The sequence below is a fragment of the Peromyscus maniculatus genome, chromosome 5, assembly GCF_049852395.1.
Source record: "Peromyscus maniculatus bairdii isolate BWxNUB_F1_BW_parent chromosome 5, HU_Pman_BW_mat_3.1, whole genome shotgun sequence".
In the NCBI taxonomy this organism is placed as follows: domain Eukaryota; kingdom Metazoa; phylum Chordata; class Mammalia; order Rodentia; family Cricetidae; genus Peromyscus; species Peromyscus maniculatus.
In genome coordinates, this window is record NC_134856.1 from 101,291,229 (window position 1) to 101,308,968 (window position 17,740).

The 17,740-nt window shown below is 41.7% G+C and overlaps 1 protein-coding gene across 3 annotated transcripts in view; it reads left to right on the forward strand.

Moving 5' to 3' along the window:
* Amph (amphiphysin) overlaps nucleotides 1-14,300 on the forward strand; it is a 197,148-nt gene extending 182,848 nt beyond the window's left edge. For all 3 annotated transcript variants that reach the window (XM_076572966.1, XM_006988904.4, XM_006988906.4), the window contains 4 exons: nucleotides 2,050-2,256; nucleotides 3,144-3,383; nucleotides 6,192-6,293; nucleotides 13,114-14,300. In XM_076572966.1, the coding sequence (XP_076429081.1) occupies nucleotides 2,050-2,256; nucleotides 3,144-3,383; nucleotides 6,192-6,293; nucleotides 13,114-13,221 (657 nt within the window). In that variant the 3' untranslated portion in view covers nucleotides 13,222-14,300. The remainder of the gene's footprint in view (nucleotides 1-2,049; nucleotides 2,257-3,143; nucleotides 3,384-6,191; nucleotides 6,294-13,113) is intronic.
* Nucleotides 14,301-17,740: the final 3,440 nt, after the last annotated feature.

A 17,740-nucleotide genomic window follows, 5' to 3' on the forward strand; every position in this document is an offset into this window, starting at 1 on the left:
CTTAAATTTTTAATTTATTTTTGTTGGAATTTTCAGTCATTCACCAAAACACAAATCTCCATATAACTTTTAACTCATTTCAATATTCGCCAACATTTAAAATTCATTTCAATTAAGTATTGGCTACAATTTACACAAGAGGATCACTTTTCTGAATCCATGTACTTTAATGACAGAGTAAAAATAAAAGAAATAAAGACAAGCAATTGTATTTGCACGATTGTCCATTTTCTGTGAAGAATCAAATTCTCATAATAGGAGATTCTCATATGAGACCTATGTGGTGATATATTGTGTACCCTAATAAACTTTGCCTAAAGATCAGAGAGACAATGCAACAAGCCTCAGCCACCACCTCTTACCTCACCAACTCCTCGGCCTGAAAAACCCTCTAGTTCCTGTCACCTTATATACCTTTCTCTGCCCAGCCATCACTTCCTGGGATTAAAGGCATGTGTGTTTCCCAAGCAAAGGTATAAGATCTCAAGTGCTGGGATTAAAGGCTTGTGACTCCCAAGTATTAGGATTAAAGATGTGTGCCACCACTGCCTGGCTTTGTTTCTTTCCTAGACTGAGTCAATCTCATGTAGTTCAGGGTGGCTTTGAACTCACAGAGATCCAGACAGATCTCTGCCTCCCAAGTGCTAAGATTAAAGGTGTGTGCCACCACTGCCTTGCCTGTATGTTTAATCTAGTGGCTTGTTCTGTTCTCTGATCTTCAGGCAAAGTTTATTAGGTTACACAATATATCACCACAGACATAGAAATTTCTATGAATATGAGTAACATTTGATCATGTATCAAATGATACAGCTGTCTTTTATCCCCAAAGTAAAATTATGATATTTAGAAAATGTCCTTCATAGGAGGTTATTATAAGTAATACAGTGGGTATGACTTTGAGGCAGAGGAGAGTTCTTGGAGAATGCCATGTTGAGTGTCTATATGAGGCCACATTCCCATATGCCATTTGTGATGCCCACAGAGAGCTGCTCTCCATTGCCCACTTCAGAAGTCAGGGTTGGAGAGCTAATGCTTGCCAGAGTATGGCTTCCCTAACAATCCAGAGAACAGCACAGAACTAATCCAGTAAAGGAGAGCACCGGCTGATGCTAACCCATTAGAAAGCAACATCGGTGTTTGGAATGTGTCCTGGGTATACCACATATCATCAATCTCAACATTGTTTCTCAATAGTCTTCTTTATTCCACTTTGTCAAATCCGGTGTACCATGCTGATTATTAGAATCCTATTAAAAGGTTAGACTCTAAACCACTTTGTGCAAATTTAGAACCTATGATGCTACTTCCTTTATTTCATCATCTCATGTTTTAGGTACTGCTGAAAACTTCACTGGATTTTGCTTCCCTTGGTAAAGACTCCAAGTCTGATTGTGATGTTTTTTTAGCCAGCAGATGGCTCCATGGATATTTGCATATTGCTGATGCATATTGGATTTCAAAGCTATTTCCCCTCATCCTCTTAACATTCTTTTTGGAGGAAACCCCAACCATCACTCCTTTTCCCTGAATGTGACTCAGCCATGAAGCCTTCTTCACACAGATGTGGAGAGCAGCCGTTCTGATTCTCACTGTGAGATGGAATGCTATCCTCCTGTGGTCCTCCTCCATGAGCCAGGTCTCACAGGAACCCAGGTCCCTTCAGTGTTACAACTTAGGTATTCCCTAAAGCTTAATTCTCTGATGTCTGCTTTCATCAAACAAAAAGAATAGCCTGTAGAGAGAGATCCACCCACTCTCTACCAATAGCCTCTAAAGAATGGCATAGGTCACCTCTTCCAGTGCTATCCACCATACTTGACTGAAGGGGAATCCAAGGGATGCAGAGTCCATATCACTGGATGCTCTGGGAAGAGTGAGCTCTGATCACAGCAAAAGCTTCTGTGGCCCCTGACTCCTGGGATTCTGTCCATGGCAAAGCAACTCAGTGCGGATGGCCTTAGCAGTTGGAGAAGAACGATGGAGTGGTGCTCAGACCTTGTGGAGGCTCTGGAGACACAGGCATAGTAACTGCTCTCTACCTTGTAGATCCCTCCTGGAGCTGATGCCGACGAGACTGTGGGAACTACAGTGCCAACCGAAGGAGTCTCCGCGGAAGAAGCAGAGGCAGAGAAGGCGGCCCTCCCTGCTGCCGAAGGAGAAAGTCTCGAGGGAGCCAAAATCGACGCTGAAAGCGCTGAGGTTGCCAGCAGTGAGAGCCCTCCACCAGCGGAGACCGAAGGGGCTGCTCCTCAGGTAAGGGTTTCCCCAGGGACTCCTGAGGAGAGGGCTGACTAGTGAGCTCTTGTCTGCTGGCCTGGGTGGTAGCTCTCTCTGTGTGGATGGACTTCCTATGCCTGATGGATACAGCACAGGAAGGGGAAAGGAAGCTGCAATCATGAGAGAGGGAAGAAATGAAGCACAGATGATGAGAAAGCTCAGTGGAGAGAGGAAGGACGAGTGTGGGAAGATGACAAGGCTGTTCGAGTGAGAGATGCCCCCCAAAGGCTTAGCCCAGTGCTTGGTAGGAACTCAGTATGAGTCGGGAGGTTGAGTTACAATCATCAGTGTTTCATGTTTACTATTACTAGAGTATCTCAGATTCCCCACCAGGCTCCTTTCACCAAAGCCAAGCCCACTTTTTAAGGAAAGAGTCAGATGAGCACACCCAAGGAGTTAGAGTTGGCCCTAGCTCTTTCTGCCCCAATGCAGTGATCAACCACAACACATCCCAAGCCCCATGACTTGGGCAATTATGAACAGCCATTGCAAAGTGTGAGAGCAGCGTCGAGCCTTCCCTTGTATTTTCTTTTTGAGATAGCCTCCAGCCCCCTCAGGACAGACCCTCTCCCCTTTCAGCCTCTTACCACTCTGGATTGCTCATATAAGTCCCCCATTTTCCAGGCAGTGCGGCTGTTTAAGGATCTATATAGGCATCCCACTAAAGCTTTAGTACTCAGGAGAGACAATGAGGAACTCAGGACAAATGTAAGGCATGGGCCCAAATTCTGCAAACTCAGTGGTCTTGGAACTGCAGATTAGTGGGATAGGGAAAGTGTGGGTGGCTGGGAGAAGACATTGGCCTTCAAGCAGATGTGCCTGTTGTTTTCCAGGGCATGACATTATTCACTTCTCTCCACCAGGAGAAGGTCATCCCTTCTGTTGTCATCGAGCCAGCCTCCAATCATGAAGGGGAAGGAGAACACCATGAAATCACTGTAGGTGCCGAAACAAGAGAGGCCACCGAGGCTGGTAACACCCCACAGGAACAGGCTGCAGAGGCCACGCCTCTGGATTCTCAGGCTGCACCATCAGGTGCTGTGGATTCCTCAGTGTCTGCAGAGGATGCTGCTCAGGAAGTGCCTCCTGGCTTTCTCTACAAGGTCTTTATATTGTCACTTCAGGGTCTTTCTTCAAGTCCCCTTTGCACCACTTTCTAGTTTTTTCAGTGTGCTATTTGCATTGTATTTCTTTCTCAGATCTGCTTCCTTTCACCCTGACCTCCCCTGGGAAAATGGCAGCATGTCCACACTTTGGGCAAGAGCTACAGTAATGCCTCTCATATTTCAAAATAAAATAGTTAAAGTGCACATGGCCTGCCCTGGGGTAGTGAGTGAGATAATAACACCTTCCTGGCCTCCTCCAGGGGAGCTGAGTCTGTCCAGCAGGGTTCAGACCAGGCCTTTGAAGTCAACTGTACTCCAGTATGTTCCATAAGGAGCTGCCAAACAGGTAGGAAACAGAGCCATTCAGTCCAAGCCCAGAGCCAGGAGCCAACCAATAGTCCAAAAACAAGTGTCTAAAGTCACTAAGGGCCTTCTGTGAAAAGGACGAGACAAATAAGCCTCCATTCCTGGGAAGAAAATTTTTCCAGCCAGAAGCCATCATAAACTAAAGGCTCCTTACCAGTCAAACAAACAACACAACAGTGATTGCCTAGTAACCCCACTTACAGCCGAGTGTTGGTGCAGATAATGACCCCAGAAGAATCTGATTGAAATCGTAAGCATTGTATAATTTGATACTGTATTTCAAAATGCAGCTCTTGTTTTTGGCTGGCCCTTTGTTTTTCATACCGAGAGCAAACTCGGAGCTTTGTGCATGCCAAGCAAGCACTGAGCTACTTGCTTTGTACTTTTTCATTTTGAGACAGGGTCTTGCTAAGTTCCATAGAAAGATTCACCTTGTGATCCTCTGCATTAGCTTCCCTGATAGCTGGGTGATAGATGCAGACCACCAGGCCTGGGTACCTGTTTTCTTTTAAAAAAAAATATATATGTGATTTGTTTGTGTTCATAAGAATGGGGTTGAATATCTCTGTCCATTCTCTCTGTCCCTTTTTTAGAAGGAAACTGCCACCTTGCCACTAAAATGGGTACAGGTATAATAGATTTATGAATGGATTAATGTGGGGCAAAATAATTGAACATATGGGTTAAAGTTACAGCTAGAAACCTGGTTATTTGTTCAAGAAATGCATGTAAAGTCCAGGAAATTTGTGCCAGGCAAGGCTGGGGCATAAGTGACCCATCTTTAGCTTAGCCAGTCACTACAGTGTGACCGAAAGCCAACATCTCAGTCCCTCTCTGGACATCAGTTCTCATTGCAGAAATTAATCTTTGGATAATAGTCAGTTCTAGCTCTAATAATTTTTGTTTTACACATGAAATCCTTATTTTAAAGGCAGGCTGTTTCATCTTGAGTGTGCAGGTGTTTATAAAGAACCACTATGGGAGAAATAAAACTGGCCAGGACTATATAATCCTTCAAGCTGAGAAATGGGTATTCAATGTGTTAGACTTTATCTTTTTCCATAATATAAATTTTAAAAATGTTTTTAAAAGTGTAAAGGAAGAGCAGGCTGCTGTGGCATAAGGTGGTTGGATAGAAATGGGTAAAAATTTATTTTTAAAAAGCCATTTGTTAGCCGGGCGGTGGTGGCGCACGCCTTTAATCCCAGCACTCGGGAGGCAGAGCCAGGCGGATCGCTGTGAGTTCGAGGCCAGCCTGGGCTACCAAGTGAGCTCCAGGAAAGGCGCAAAACTACACAGAGAAACCCTGTCTCGAAAAACCAAAAAAAAAAAAAAAAAAAGCCATTTGTTTAATTAAAGAGTAATTCTTATATAACACTCAAGTAGTAGTTCGCCTGGATTTTCATTATTTTGCAAGACAATTCTTTAGCTTGACATATTTAGCTCAACCTAAACAATCATCAGTGATAAGATCTAACTCACTAAATGATAATTAAGTATGATTAAATATCTAACAAAACATAACAAATCTAACAAAATTAAAATCTAAAATATCTAAAAAAAATTAACAAGTTAAAATTTAATATAGTACTTTCAGCTACTGCATAGTACATTGAATTAATAAAATAGACATGATTGCCTCATACAAGTCAGTGAGAAGTAAGGGTATTAATTAAATGGAAAGTAGTATTCCCAAAAATGTTTTGAAGCTTTCTTTTTCCCTTTGGGTTTGTATTAGCCTGTTTTATGTTATTATAGTAACACTGGATTCTAGGTCTTCAGAAGAAAAATGGTTTATTCAGCTCGCAATGGGAAGTTCAAAGAACACCAGTGACCAGTGGCAGTGGCTCTGCCCTGGCTCCATGGCAGACACTATCATGTGAGAAGAAAGATCACATGATGACACAGGAAGCTAGAGCATGGAAACTCTCACCATCTCATAATCTTGCAGAATAACCAGGATCCTATGAGAAATCCACTAATTCCTTTGAGAGCATCACCCTAGTGGCCTCCTACTACATTCCCTATCTTACTGTTTCCCATGCCTCTCACCACCCTTCGGGGACCAAGTCTCCCCCACACACAAATAAACCTCTACCGCAGACCATAGCTCATCCATAGCAGGATTACAATATGGATCTTCATCCTTGATGTCCTTGGAGAAAGCTTCTAGCTGTGTCTGCACAATCTTATCAGGAAATATGGCATTACCCTTCCCTTCCTTCCTTTCTTTTCTTTTACTCGTTCTCTTTACTTTGTGGCATGGTCTCACTGTGTAACCCATAGCCATTGCTGGTCTCAAGCACACTGGGTATCCCAGGCTGCCTTTAAAGTCATGGCTATAGTCCTGCCTCAGACTCCTGGGTGCTGGGCTTACAGGTAGAGCCACCACACTCAGCTTCTTTCTAAAATTAACCAATCGTCTCAATTGTTTTGCAGGTGGAAACCCTGCATGATTTCGAGGCAGCGAATTCTGATGAACTTAACCTGCAAAGGGGTGATGTGGTGCTCGTGGTCCCCTCAGACTCAGAAGCTGACCAGGTAATGTATAAGACTGGAAGGTGCATCAGGCCACACTGTTGTTGTTGTTGTTTTGTTTTTGTTTTTGTTTTTTTTTTTTTTTGAGGGCCAGTTGGACAAGTGATTTCCTGCAGCATCTCTGTTTCCTAAGATGCTGTAAAGCAACTCTGAAAAGGCCTTAAGGACTTGCACGCTCGGCACTCCATCAACTAGATTTTCAGGACACCCATTTATGTTGCCATTCACTGTTCCTTTCTGTACAACTGGATGAGATGACCTTTTCTTATCTCAAGATTTCTTGCTAGGGATGCTGTACTTGTAACATCAGGTTTCAGGAAATGCTGACACATTGCATGAACTAAACATCCCTTTCAGAAGTGGTTGCCTCTTATAGTGTGAGAGAATATCCATGATAATCCATCACTGAGAATTGAAGTTCACCATGGATGGTGGAGAAAGTCTGACAGCATGTGCCTCCATGGTAGTGGAATGTACACATGGGCCTCCTTATCTCCTCACCTTTTGACAATTGAAGAGCAAAGAAAGGGGCATGCTAGAACTTAGCTGGATTTCTCTTTTCCTTCTTGCTTAGTTTAGATCACGACACATTGGAGCAGGGCTTTATGTATATGGGTCAGGTTTTCTCCTTTCAGTTAACCCTCACTAGTAAAGCACTCATAGAAAAGTCCCAAGGCATGCCTTATGAAATGCTCTAGGCATTTATTAATTTAATCAAGTTAACACTGGAAAGTAACCATAACAAGCCTTTCTGGTGTCAACTTGATAACCAAACACATTATTGCAAAAGATAACATTTCACTCTTGACCCCCTTTACCTCATAATGCAAATGCATTTAGTCCATCTCCAACATTTCCAAAGTCTTAACATTCTAACATTGCTCAAAAGTCTAAGTTCAGTGTCTGAGCTGAGACTTTGACAGTCTCTAACTGTGAGGCCTATAAAATCAGGACAAAAGAAAGAGAGAGAGAAGAAAGAAAGAAAGAAAGAAAGAAAGAAAGAAAGAAAGAAAGAAAGAAAGAAAGAAAGAAAGAAAGAGAGGCAGGAATGGAGGGAGGGGAGGCAAGGGGAGCAGAGCAGAGGGGGAGGGAGAAGAGGAAGAGGGAAAAAAGGAAAGGAAAGGAAAGGAAAGGAAAGGAAAGGAAAGGAAAGGAAAGGAAAGGAAAGGAAAGGAAAGGAAAGGAAAGGAAAGGAAAGGAAAGGAAAGAAGGGAGGAAAACCACCCTACTATATTCATCCAGTATATAATGGCACAGTGTAAATATCCCGAGAAGGAAGGAATGGGAGAAGAGCAAAGGAATACTGGATGAAAGGCAGGCAGAATCCCAGCAGACTCAACCCCAAATGCCCATGTGCAGCATCTGGGCCTGTGGCATTTTTTCTGTGCTCCAGTAGGCTTGGCTTCCCCACCTCCAGCAGCACTGCTTTCTTCAACACTGTGTCCTCTCTCTCTCTTGGGTCGGCTTCACTAAGTGAATGAAGCTTTTCTTGGCAGTCTAGGCCTTTCCAGTCTCTCATGGGGCATTGCAGCTTGGGCTTCACCTTCACAGCTTTGTGCACTGCTCTCTTAGAGATCCAGGCAGAAAATTGACTCTGCTACACATGGTTAGACTCAGAGGCTTCTTGGAACCTTGGCATAAACCTCCAGGACCCTGTAACATTTGTATATTGTATGTTTGGGAAAAAAATTAGTACCCCATAGAAAAAGCAAAATTCTCCTGCTCATTTAACTTGGCTTCCTTGGACCACAACCACTCTTACTTCTTTGTCCCTTCAAGGCTGAACCTGGGAAACCACTTCACTATGTGGTCCTACTCAGTCAGGATGCCCAGGATGATGTCTTCATCCAATTATTCTATTTCAAATGGAAAAAATTCAAATAAGTTTGCATGTTTACAAGCCGGCTTCTTTGGTGGCTGGAGTCTTATGGCTTTCCTACTTTCCCAGTACAAAGTTCTAAGTTTTACATTAGTGGTACAAATCTTTTTTAACAGCCATAGTTACTTTGCCTTATCAGTTATGTTTATAACCATAACTGGCTCAAGCTCTTTGCCTTAAACTACACATTTTCTACATCTTTTTGTTCTTTTACACTGTAAATCAAAGCTGATGCATTAACCTTGGGTTATTACCATACACCAGTCTGGATGTTATGCTGCCTTGAAATGTCCTCTGCCAAACAGCTTAGGCCATTAACTTGTAGTTTTTAGTGCAATATCACTCAGACTTTCAGGGCACAGGCCAAACAGCCTTGTTCTTTGGCAGAATAAAACACGAGTGACCTCTGGTAGAGTCCTTGTTCCTTACTCCAGCCTCTTGGGCACAGTCATTCTTCACCTTCTGTACTCTGTCAGCATTCTGATTTTCCAAAATCCCACCAGACTAGCCCATTAGGCTGTGTGTACAGCATTCGAGGTCTTTTCTCGCCCAGGATCCAAATTCTTCTACAGTTCTCCCAAAAAAACAGTTCCAAATGCCTGCAAACCACATGGCCAGGTAGCCACAGTCAGAAGCCCACCCCACGGCATTCATCTCCCATGTTAGTTTCCTCATCTCCATGACCAAGTATCAGACAACATACATCTTAAGGGAGGATGGCTTATTTGGGGTCATGGTTTGGGGAGACTGTGTCCATTGTGGCAGAGAAGGCATGGTGGCAGGCAGCTCTGTTTTTGGTGGGAATATGGAACTAGGCTTTCTTCCTTCCTTTCTTTCTTTCTTTCTTTCTTTTTTTTTTTTTGGTTTATTTTTTTTATTTATTTATTTATTTATTTATTTATTTTTTGGTTTTTCGAGACAGGGTTTCTCTGTGTAGCTTTGTGCCTTTCCTGGGACTCACTTGGTAGCCCAGGCTGGCCTCGAACTCACAGATATCCACCTGCCTGTGCCTCCTGAATGCTGGGATTAAAGGCGTGTGCCACCACCCCACCCCCACCCCGTGGAACTGGGCTTTCTTACCTCCTCATAGCTCATAAGAACAAAAAGCAGAATGAGGATAATCCCAGCTTGATCCAGTTTTCTCTTCTTTTTCTTTTCTCTAGAAGCCCAGTCCATAGGATTGTGCCACTCATATTCAATGTGGGTACTCTCCATTCAGTCATTTATCTTTGGAAAAAAACAGTTCTCATGGGCACAATCAGTGGTGTGTCATATTAATACCCTGGGCATTAATCCCATCAAGTTGACAATTGAAATTATACTTCACACCTTTTATATAAATTTATGCATTTTGCACAAACTGTAATTTATCTTTTTTAAAAAGTAAGAATACAGGCATATTTACTCTTTCTATAAATATGAGTGTCCTCATTTCTTTCTGGTTATTTTTTCTTTCTTCAACAGTTCTTGTAATGCTGATATGATAACAGCAAATCCTGTGAACATGTCTTCATTTTATTTATTTCAAAAGATTTCTCACTAGGGAAAGAACTCTGAGATGACTTTTTTTCTCTCTCAGCTCTTCAAGATGTTGTTTTTTAGTCTCCATTGTTTATAATTAGAACTCAGCTGTTGTTTGGTTAGTATGACTTATCCATAAACAATGTTAACTTTCCAGAAAAATTTTGGATATTCTTAGTCAAACTGATGAGTTTGACTATAATATGCTGGACTATAATATGCTGTGTGTGTGTGTGTGTGTGTGTGTGTGTGTGTCTGTGTGTCTGTGTGTGTGTTTGTGTGTGTGTGTGTGTCTGTGTGTTGTCATACTTGAGATTCAGTTTGCTTATTTGACTCATAGCATTTTATTTTATTTTATTTTATTTTATTTTATTTTATTTTATTTTATAGGGAAAACTATCAGGTACTATTTCTTTACTTTTTTCCCCAACCTTTTTTTTCTCTGTTTCTGAATTTCTAATTATATTATGTTCAAGGCTGATACCTAACAGTCTGTTCTCTTTTAATCGATTTATATTTCACTATGGTGATCAGGTTGGGGACTTTAGAGGAATCTCTCTTGCTGCTCTGTGTTTGTTAGGTCTATGTAGTGGCTATCCCGATTCCAGCATCACACTACACAGTTCTACCATTTCTGTCCGGTCCTTTTATTTAGTTTCTGTTTTCTTGTTAAAATTCCCCACATATTGTCTCATAATCACTGTCTTCAAAATTAGATACTTGAACAAATTTATAATCATCAATTTAGTATTTTTAACTGATAATTAAAAAGTTGTATGACACCAGAGCATATCCATTGCCTTTTGTCTGTGGGGCATATTTTACTGATTTTGTCCTTGCATCTGATAACATTTTTATTGACACTAGACACAATAAGTGTACAGTACATTGCAGAGAGCTGGATTCTTTTTTCTATATCTGGAGGCTGTTTTATTTTCATTCCAACAGGCACTTAAATTACCAACTTATTAACCTAAATGTGTTGAAGACTGTTTTGTATTTTCTTCAAATGTGTACCTATAAACTTTTCATCAATTCTTAGCCCTAGGACAGTATTCCTACCTCTCAAACATAAGGCATTTTTAGGGTAGCTATCTATAGAAAACCTGTAGTGTGGTGTCTTATTCACTTTCCTAACTTGGTAAGCATTATTTCTCAGGACTTCTTTTTATTTCGAACTTTATGTATGCATATGTCATTGTGTGGGGATATGTGCGCATGAGGTAGGTGCCTAGGAAGTCTGGGTGTCAGATGCCCAAGGTTGGAGTTGCAGGTGGTTCTGAGTGGTGAGATGTGAATTCTAAGAACCAAACTTGGGTGCTTGGAACTGAACTCTGGCACTTGCAAGTGTTCACACTCTTAACTCCTGAGCCAACTCTCCAGCCCCACTCAGGATTTAGACTCCAAACTCCCCCTTTACTGACAGTGCTAAAACTCTCTCTGCAGTTCTCAGCCATTTTGCTGTTGTTTTTCCCGTAGTTCTTGACCTCCCATTTAGAGATGCAGCCTAGGACTTAAGGAAAGTGTCTCTGGGTCCTTGAGGACTTCCTCTTCCAAGAGCTTCCCTGCCCATTAGTATAAAGCTGCTCTTGTGACCTCACATTCTACCACCCTGCAGCACACAGATTGAGGACAGTCCTTGGGAAAAGGCTGCATTAACCTGTTCTCACCCCCAGCGATTCTCTACATTCAAGGGTTAAATATTCTCTATGCTCTGCTTGCTTTTTGTCGCTCTTAGTGCCTTCAGCTAGCTCTGCACATGATCTATAGCCACTTCACTATATATAAACTTCTTATATTTTATAATTATACTTTACAACAGTTGGCTATATATAGATCCATATATTCACACACATATGCATAGTTATCTGAGTACTTACTCTATGCAAAAGCACTTATCCAACACAAACTGTCCACCATAACCAAAACTGGAAATTCTTCTCTACCATGCATTTTCAGCAGTTAAAAATCTAATTTTCCTCAGCTAAAGATTTATACTGCCTAATATCCATCACATTACAGTTAAAGTTGTATTTCAGAGTAATGTGTTCTGATATATCTTCATTATGGTTTTGTGGATGTTGCTTCTTATCTTTTTGTTCTCTATTGAAACAATTTAAAAATGCCTAGCTCTATTTGGCCTCATTAGGTTTTGGCTCACTGTAAATAAAATCCAATAAGGACATGTGGGAGGGGAACTGATCTTTCATGTGCATACTAGAGGCTTGAAAACGTTTAGTTATCATCTCTTACTTTAGGTATAACTTTGTCCTTCACATATGTGACACCATAATTTTAAGGAGGGCACCTTTCTTCATCAACAAGAATATTATCAGTCAGTTTATTGGGGCAATTTTTTTCCTCTGTTATTTTTGTAGGTTTTTTTTCCTCTCTTCAAAAATTGGCCTGTCTAAGTGCTTATATTTCTTGTCTATATAGGAGCATCAATTTATAGTCTCAGATGGTATCAAAGGGAATATATCCAACAGTTTATTTAATTTTTGAGACCTCTTCTTATCAGATGTTCTTGAGCTTCATGGAGGATTGATTCAGATTAAATCTGGCCATTCCTCATTGTAAGTGGGCTCTCTTCCCTGCCTTGGTTAACATAATAAAGATTCCCAGTGCTGTCTGTGTAGATGGATCCTTCCATGTTCCTTTCTCTCTGGAGGCCAAGGGCAGGGAGCCGCTTGCAATCCACAGTTGTTGCAATTGTCACCCATTCTGTAGGTGGCTATCCAGCGAAATGTCTTTATTTACATGATAGCACCTAGGAGTGAAACAAGGCTCACTTAGAAAGAGCATGTATCTCCAGCAGAAATAACACAGCATCCGATTTCCCTGCAATCCACACGAACGTGAAGCACCAGGCACAACGAGAGCAGTGACAGCAGTATCAGGCAGTACTAGGTCAGCACTCAGTGGTGATGAGCCCTGTGCAGGTGCTTTGTTGGGGCTACGTGGTGTGAGCTGTGGGGCTATTCTTCCCTGTAAGGAAGTGGCTCAGGATGTAACACCCAACGTCATGGCCATGTCAGCATTGTATTTGAACCTAACAACTTTAGAATGTTTGACTCTATTTGGCACCAAGGATTATTTTCTCAATCCTTAGTCCACTGTGAACCACACAAGACAATTGGTTGTGTTCCTTGTACTCAGTGTTTTCATGTGAAATTCCTTTTCCTTAACAACCTATAACTTAAAATTATAATGTTAAAATTAACATTAAGTGAACTATGTACAATAATACATAACTTAAATTGAATTTTTTTATTCATTATTTTTGTCAGTTTCAAAATTTTACAGTGTTTTATAGAAGTGTTGTGTCATGTGGCTGCATGGACGGGTTGTTAGGAAAGTTCTCAGCACTATGGCTGTGCCCAGGAGTTTTCTGTTCTCTGAAACCCTGTTCTTGTCTTGCAGGACGCAGGCTGGTTGGTGGGGGTGAAGGAGTCAGACTGGCTGCAGTACAGAGACCTGGCCACTTACAAAGGCCTCTTTCCGGAGAACTTCACCAGGCGCCTGGAGTAGGGCTGCAGATGTTGCAAAAGAGTCACATGACTGGGTTTTAAACCTTCATGAAATGCGGAGGAGTTCACTTTTGCTACTACCCTCATAATGATTGACAGACTGGTGCCAGATGAGACTTGGGAAGACAGATCAATAGAGCATGTATGCAAAAACCGTAAGAAGAGGGGGAAATAGCAAATTAAGGAACAAGTCCTTATTTTGTTCCCTGTGTTCAATAGAGGTCTATGTGTGCTTCGTCTAACTGTGGACACTGGTACTTGATTCCCCTCCCCCAAGTCTAAAGTAGCTTTCTCCAGACCAGACTCTGACTTCTTTGCATCAAGTTGTGATGTCGAGTGGCTGCCTTGCAGTTGTGATGAGTTATCCTGTAGTGAGACATCATCTTACTCCCTTGCCCCACGTGAGCACTTGCTCGCTTTCCCTTTCAAGTTTACTGTGTTTCAAACTAAACAGCTGCAAACGTTCTTAACAGTCTTTTCCAGTCACTGCTCTCCATATATGTATGGACATACAGTCCCACAAGCTAATCCCCATGCCTGCTGGACCTATGTGTATGCAGATGGCCACATATGCATAGCTGACTCCTCCCCCTTCCACTGTAGCTCTCCGCCTCTCAAGTGTCATTGATACACGCATTGCTCTTATTCCGTCTGGCATTACAGCTGCAGTTTTGCCTCAAGGCAAAACCACTCATCCCATTGCCAAAACAGCTGACAGTGTCTCTGTGTGTTGTGTGATGTTTTCAGGATGATATTAACAGATAGCACGTCCATGCTGCTGCCCCTTTGGAGAGAGCAGGGCCTGGTTGTGTAGCTGCTCAGCTGCTGAGGCCAGATAAAAATTAGACCTGGACCAGCAACTATGCAGTCTTCACTTCTGCCTTTATGCGATTGATTGGATGAGGGGGCAAAAGAACCTATTTACAAAAGCTCCTATATACTTCCACGTTATATTTATGCAACTCATCTTCACAGATCATTCTAAAATGAAAGAGGTGATGTATGCTGTATCACAAACCATCTGTAACAGTTATGTTCTCAGTGCTGTGTCATTCCAAATAAACCTTTGGTAATCTCCAAGTTACACTGATTCTTTTTCATGGCTGTTTTTTCTTTCTGAAGTCTTGTTCCAGTTGGACATGTTACTTGAAACAATTTGGATAGGAGTTGTTATTTGTGCAGACATGTGCTTGTTCCACATCTCTGGGTTGTGCTCCATGGTCCTGCCTTACTTCACCATCCCTCCATCCCAGTCATTGCTGGTCACTCAGTGCTTCCTGGGAACCAGCAATTACTAGAGCACAAATAACAGCTGTGGGGAGACCCCCTCTATCGCTGGCTGTGGACACTCAGCCTGTGAATCACTGGCAACCGTATGACTCATAATCAGCCTCACGACAGCTTCATTTTTGGTCACTTTTCTTTCTGGCATTTTTTATGTTTGTAAGTACATAAAAAAACTAGATCAGACGGAATAGAAAAGTCAACTCATGGAGCCATTGTAGCTAGAAGTGAATTCATCATACAAACACATTTCATTTTGAGAAATTTCTACTAATAGAGCTCTGTATACAATATACACTGATCAAGAATATGCATGAATGTATTTCTTTTTTTTATGCTTCAAATTCTCCTGATAGATAACTGGGTTTTATTGGGTTTTTTTTTTTAAGTGTTAATAGGGAAATTTCTATTGACCCATTGTTTTCTCAAGAGATCCTTTACAAGGAGGCTTAGTCATTTTGAATGCTAGTCTGGTGCAAGAACGTAAAATGCCACTGACCAGCAGCTTTTCAGGGAATTAGTCAAGCAAAGTGCAGCAAGATGAACCTTCTAAAGGAAATCACTTCTGACATGAGAGCGTAGGGGGTGTTGAAAAGTGATGGGACAAACAGGGGGTTGCATTCTTTGCTTTGGTTTTGTTGTTGTTTGCTGTGTTTGGTGTTAAACTCTGACCGTTGCAAATGCTAGGCAATATATCTGCATCCCCATTTCTCCAGATAGCATTAATAATAGCGCGTATTAAACTGAGAAAAGCTGGTTGCCACATCCTTAGAAGTAGTTACTCTGAAATTCCACTGTGATCTGACACAGGACATAACATAACAGGATGTGGCTCAGATAAATTTTGCCTTGAACTTCCTAAGTGACCCTACTATGCTCATCCAAAACAACATGCTTTTAATTGTTTAATCCTTATTTAAATTACTTTTTATTTTTGAAATACTAAATGCAAGTATTCAGACTGTTTCAGGAACTGACAAGATCTAAGAATTCCCAACATCCTGAAAAGGGATGAGTGGGAGACATTGCACTAGTCCCAGGCTACAGAAACTGCTCTTACAAAGAGTGAACATTCTTTGTTCCTAGTGAGCTTTCTAGGGAGTTGGTAGCAGTTTCAGGAGCTTCCATGTCTACCACTATGGTGAACCCATCCTGTGCATATCATTTGATTATGTATTGGTGAGTTTATACCTATATCTTATCCCACCCACATGGCCAGGATGCAGGAAGCTATGTCTGAGCAACTTGATCTTTTACCTCCTCTTTCAAACCCAATGGCATGCAAATTTTCACATCTTTAAGAATCAGATAGAGAGCCGGGCGGTGGTGGCTCACGCCTTTAATCCCAGCACTCGGGAGGCAGAGCCAGGCGGATCTCTCTGAGTTCGAGGCCAGCCTGGGCTACCAAGTGAGCTCCAGGAAAGGCGCAAAGCTACCCAGAGAAACCCTGTCTCGAAAAACCAAAAAAAAAAAAAAAAAAAGAATCAGATAGAGAAAGCCTGTGGTTATCATGACATGGATACCAACCTGGCTCCATGCTAGAACTTTACTCCATTAACCTGTGTGGTGTGGATAACTACAACATCCTTTGCTGTTTTAAACTTCCAATGGCATCTCAGGTTAAACTGTTCCTCTGGACAGGAAAAGCTCCCTGCCCTGTGTGCTGCTATAACACTACCAACAAGATTCTATCTGTCAAAGCTAGGGAAGCTTTGAGTCAACAAGAAAACCATGATGATGGTATCTGTTGGGTAGAGTGTGAAGATTCGTTGTTCTGAATGCCCTATTAAAACACACAGAAGTCTTGGATTGGGTCATTCGAAAAATCTCATCATGATTCCACACCCTGTTCAGATGGTCCATTAAAGAAAACACCTCGGGGAAACTCCAAACACATGAGAATGAAATGAAGAATTTGATGATGCCTAAGGTTCAGCCCTTTATTCCACACAGACTATGTGACTGGGTACCGTGATGATTTAGAGATACACCAGTCATCAAAGTGACCGTCCTAGTACTCGACTAGTGTTTTCTGAGCATCTCAACTGAAACCTACCTTCTGATTTTTACTCAGAGCTAAAAGAAAATCCTCATAAGCGCTGCGTGCCAGACTTTGGAGGAGGGCATATCAGGTTGTTTCTCATGTGGTAGTGACTATTGTCTTCCTAGACTGTTACCTCTTTTTGGGCCTCAAGTAAATAGACATTTCATAGCTTCATGGAGAAGACAATGACAGTCTCTTGGCAAAGTTAGACAACTGAGAGCCGTATGGTTTTGTTCAACCCGGAGACGCTCTTTTTCCTGACTCAGCCTTGATTTGAGATTTTCTTAACCAACAACATTAGCCTGAGAAGGATCTGACTAAGACCAACTCTCTTTATCCTAGCACAAAGCAAGGGGCTGAGCAAGTTCAAAAGCATCAAACATTCAAATGCATGAAAAAAAATAAATAGTCTACTCAAATATTTTGAGCCATTGGTTATACTTTTTCAAGATAGCTTAATGACTTTTATGGATTAAAAGATAATTGTGACACAACTCGTAAATCTATGCAAACTGAGAGAATGATCCTAAACCTTTTTACAAAGGAAACTTAAACTCTGTATTAGTTTCCTAAAACCCAAATAGCCCCCAGACCCTTACGATCTCAGGTCAAACACTCAGGTTGTCCAATGCTTGAACGTCAAGTGGAATTGTGAGCTTATTTTTGCCTCCCTGCAGCATCTATGGATATGTTTGTATTTAGCTCTTGAGAAATATATCCTTGTACATCATAAAATTATGTAAGTTCAGTTGAATGTGGGAGCATCTTGTCTGTAAGTACTTTGCCACAGGGATGATACCAGTGTACCCTCTCCCCATCAATAAATATTATAGAACCCTCACATTGCCTTATCTTCACCATTTCTGACCACCATGTGATTTCTGTGGCATCGGATACCATCAGACATTTCCACCCTCCCCCTAAGAGTCCAGGACACAAACTCCGCTTGTCCTACCTCTCTCTGATGTTCCCTTTCTGGTTTTCTGTGCTTATTTACCTTCTCTTTGAGGGGACTGGGAATGGGGCCCTAAATGGGAGATAGCAATACCCTTCAGTTTGTAGCCCTGCTGTCTAAGGACTTTCCTCTGGAGAGAGGGTCCTGCTGTTGCTTCTAACTCCACATATTTGCATGGTCATTCAACAGGTGTCAAGCTCCTTCTAAGCCTGAGTTGCCGTCTATAACTTTTGTACA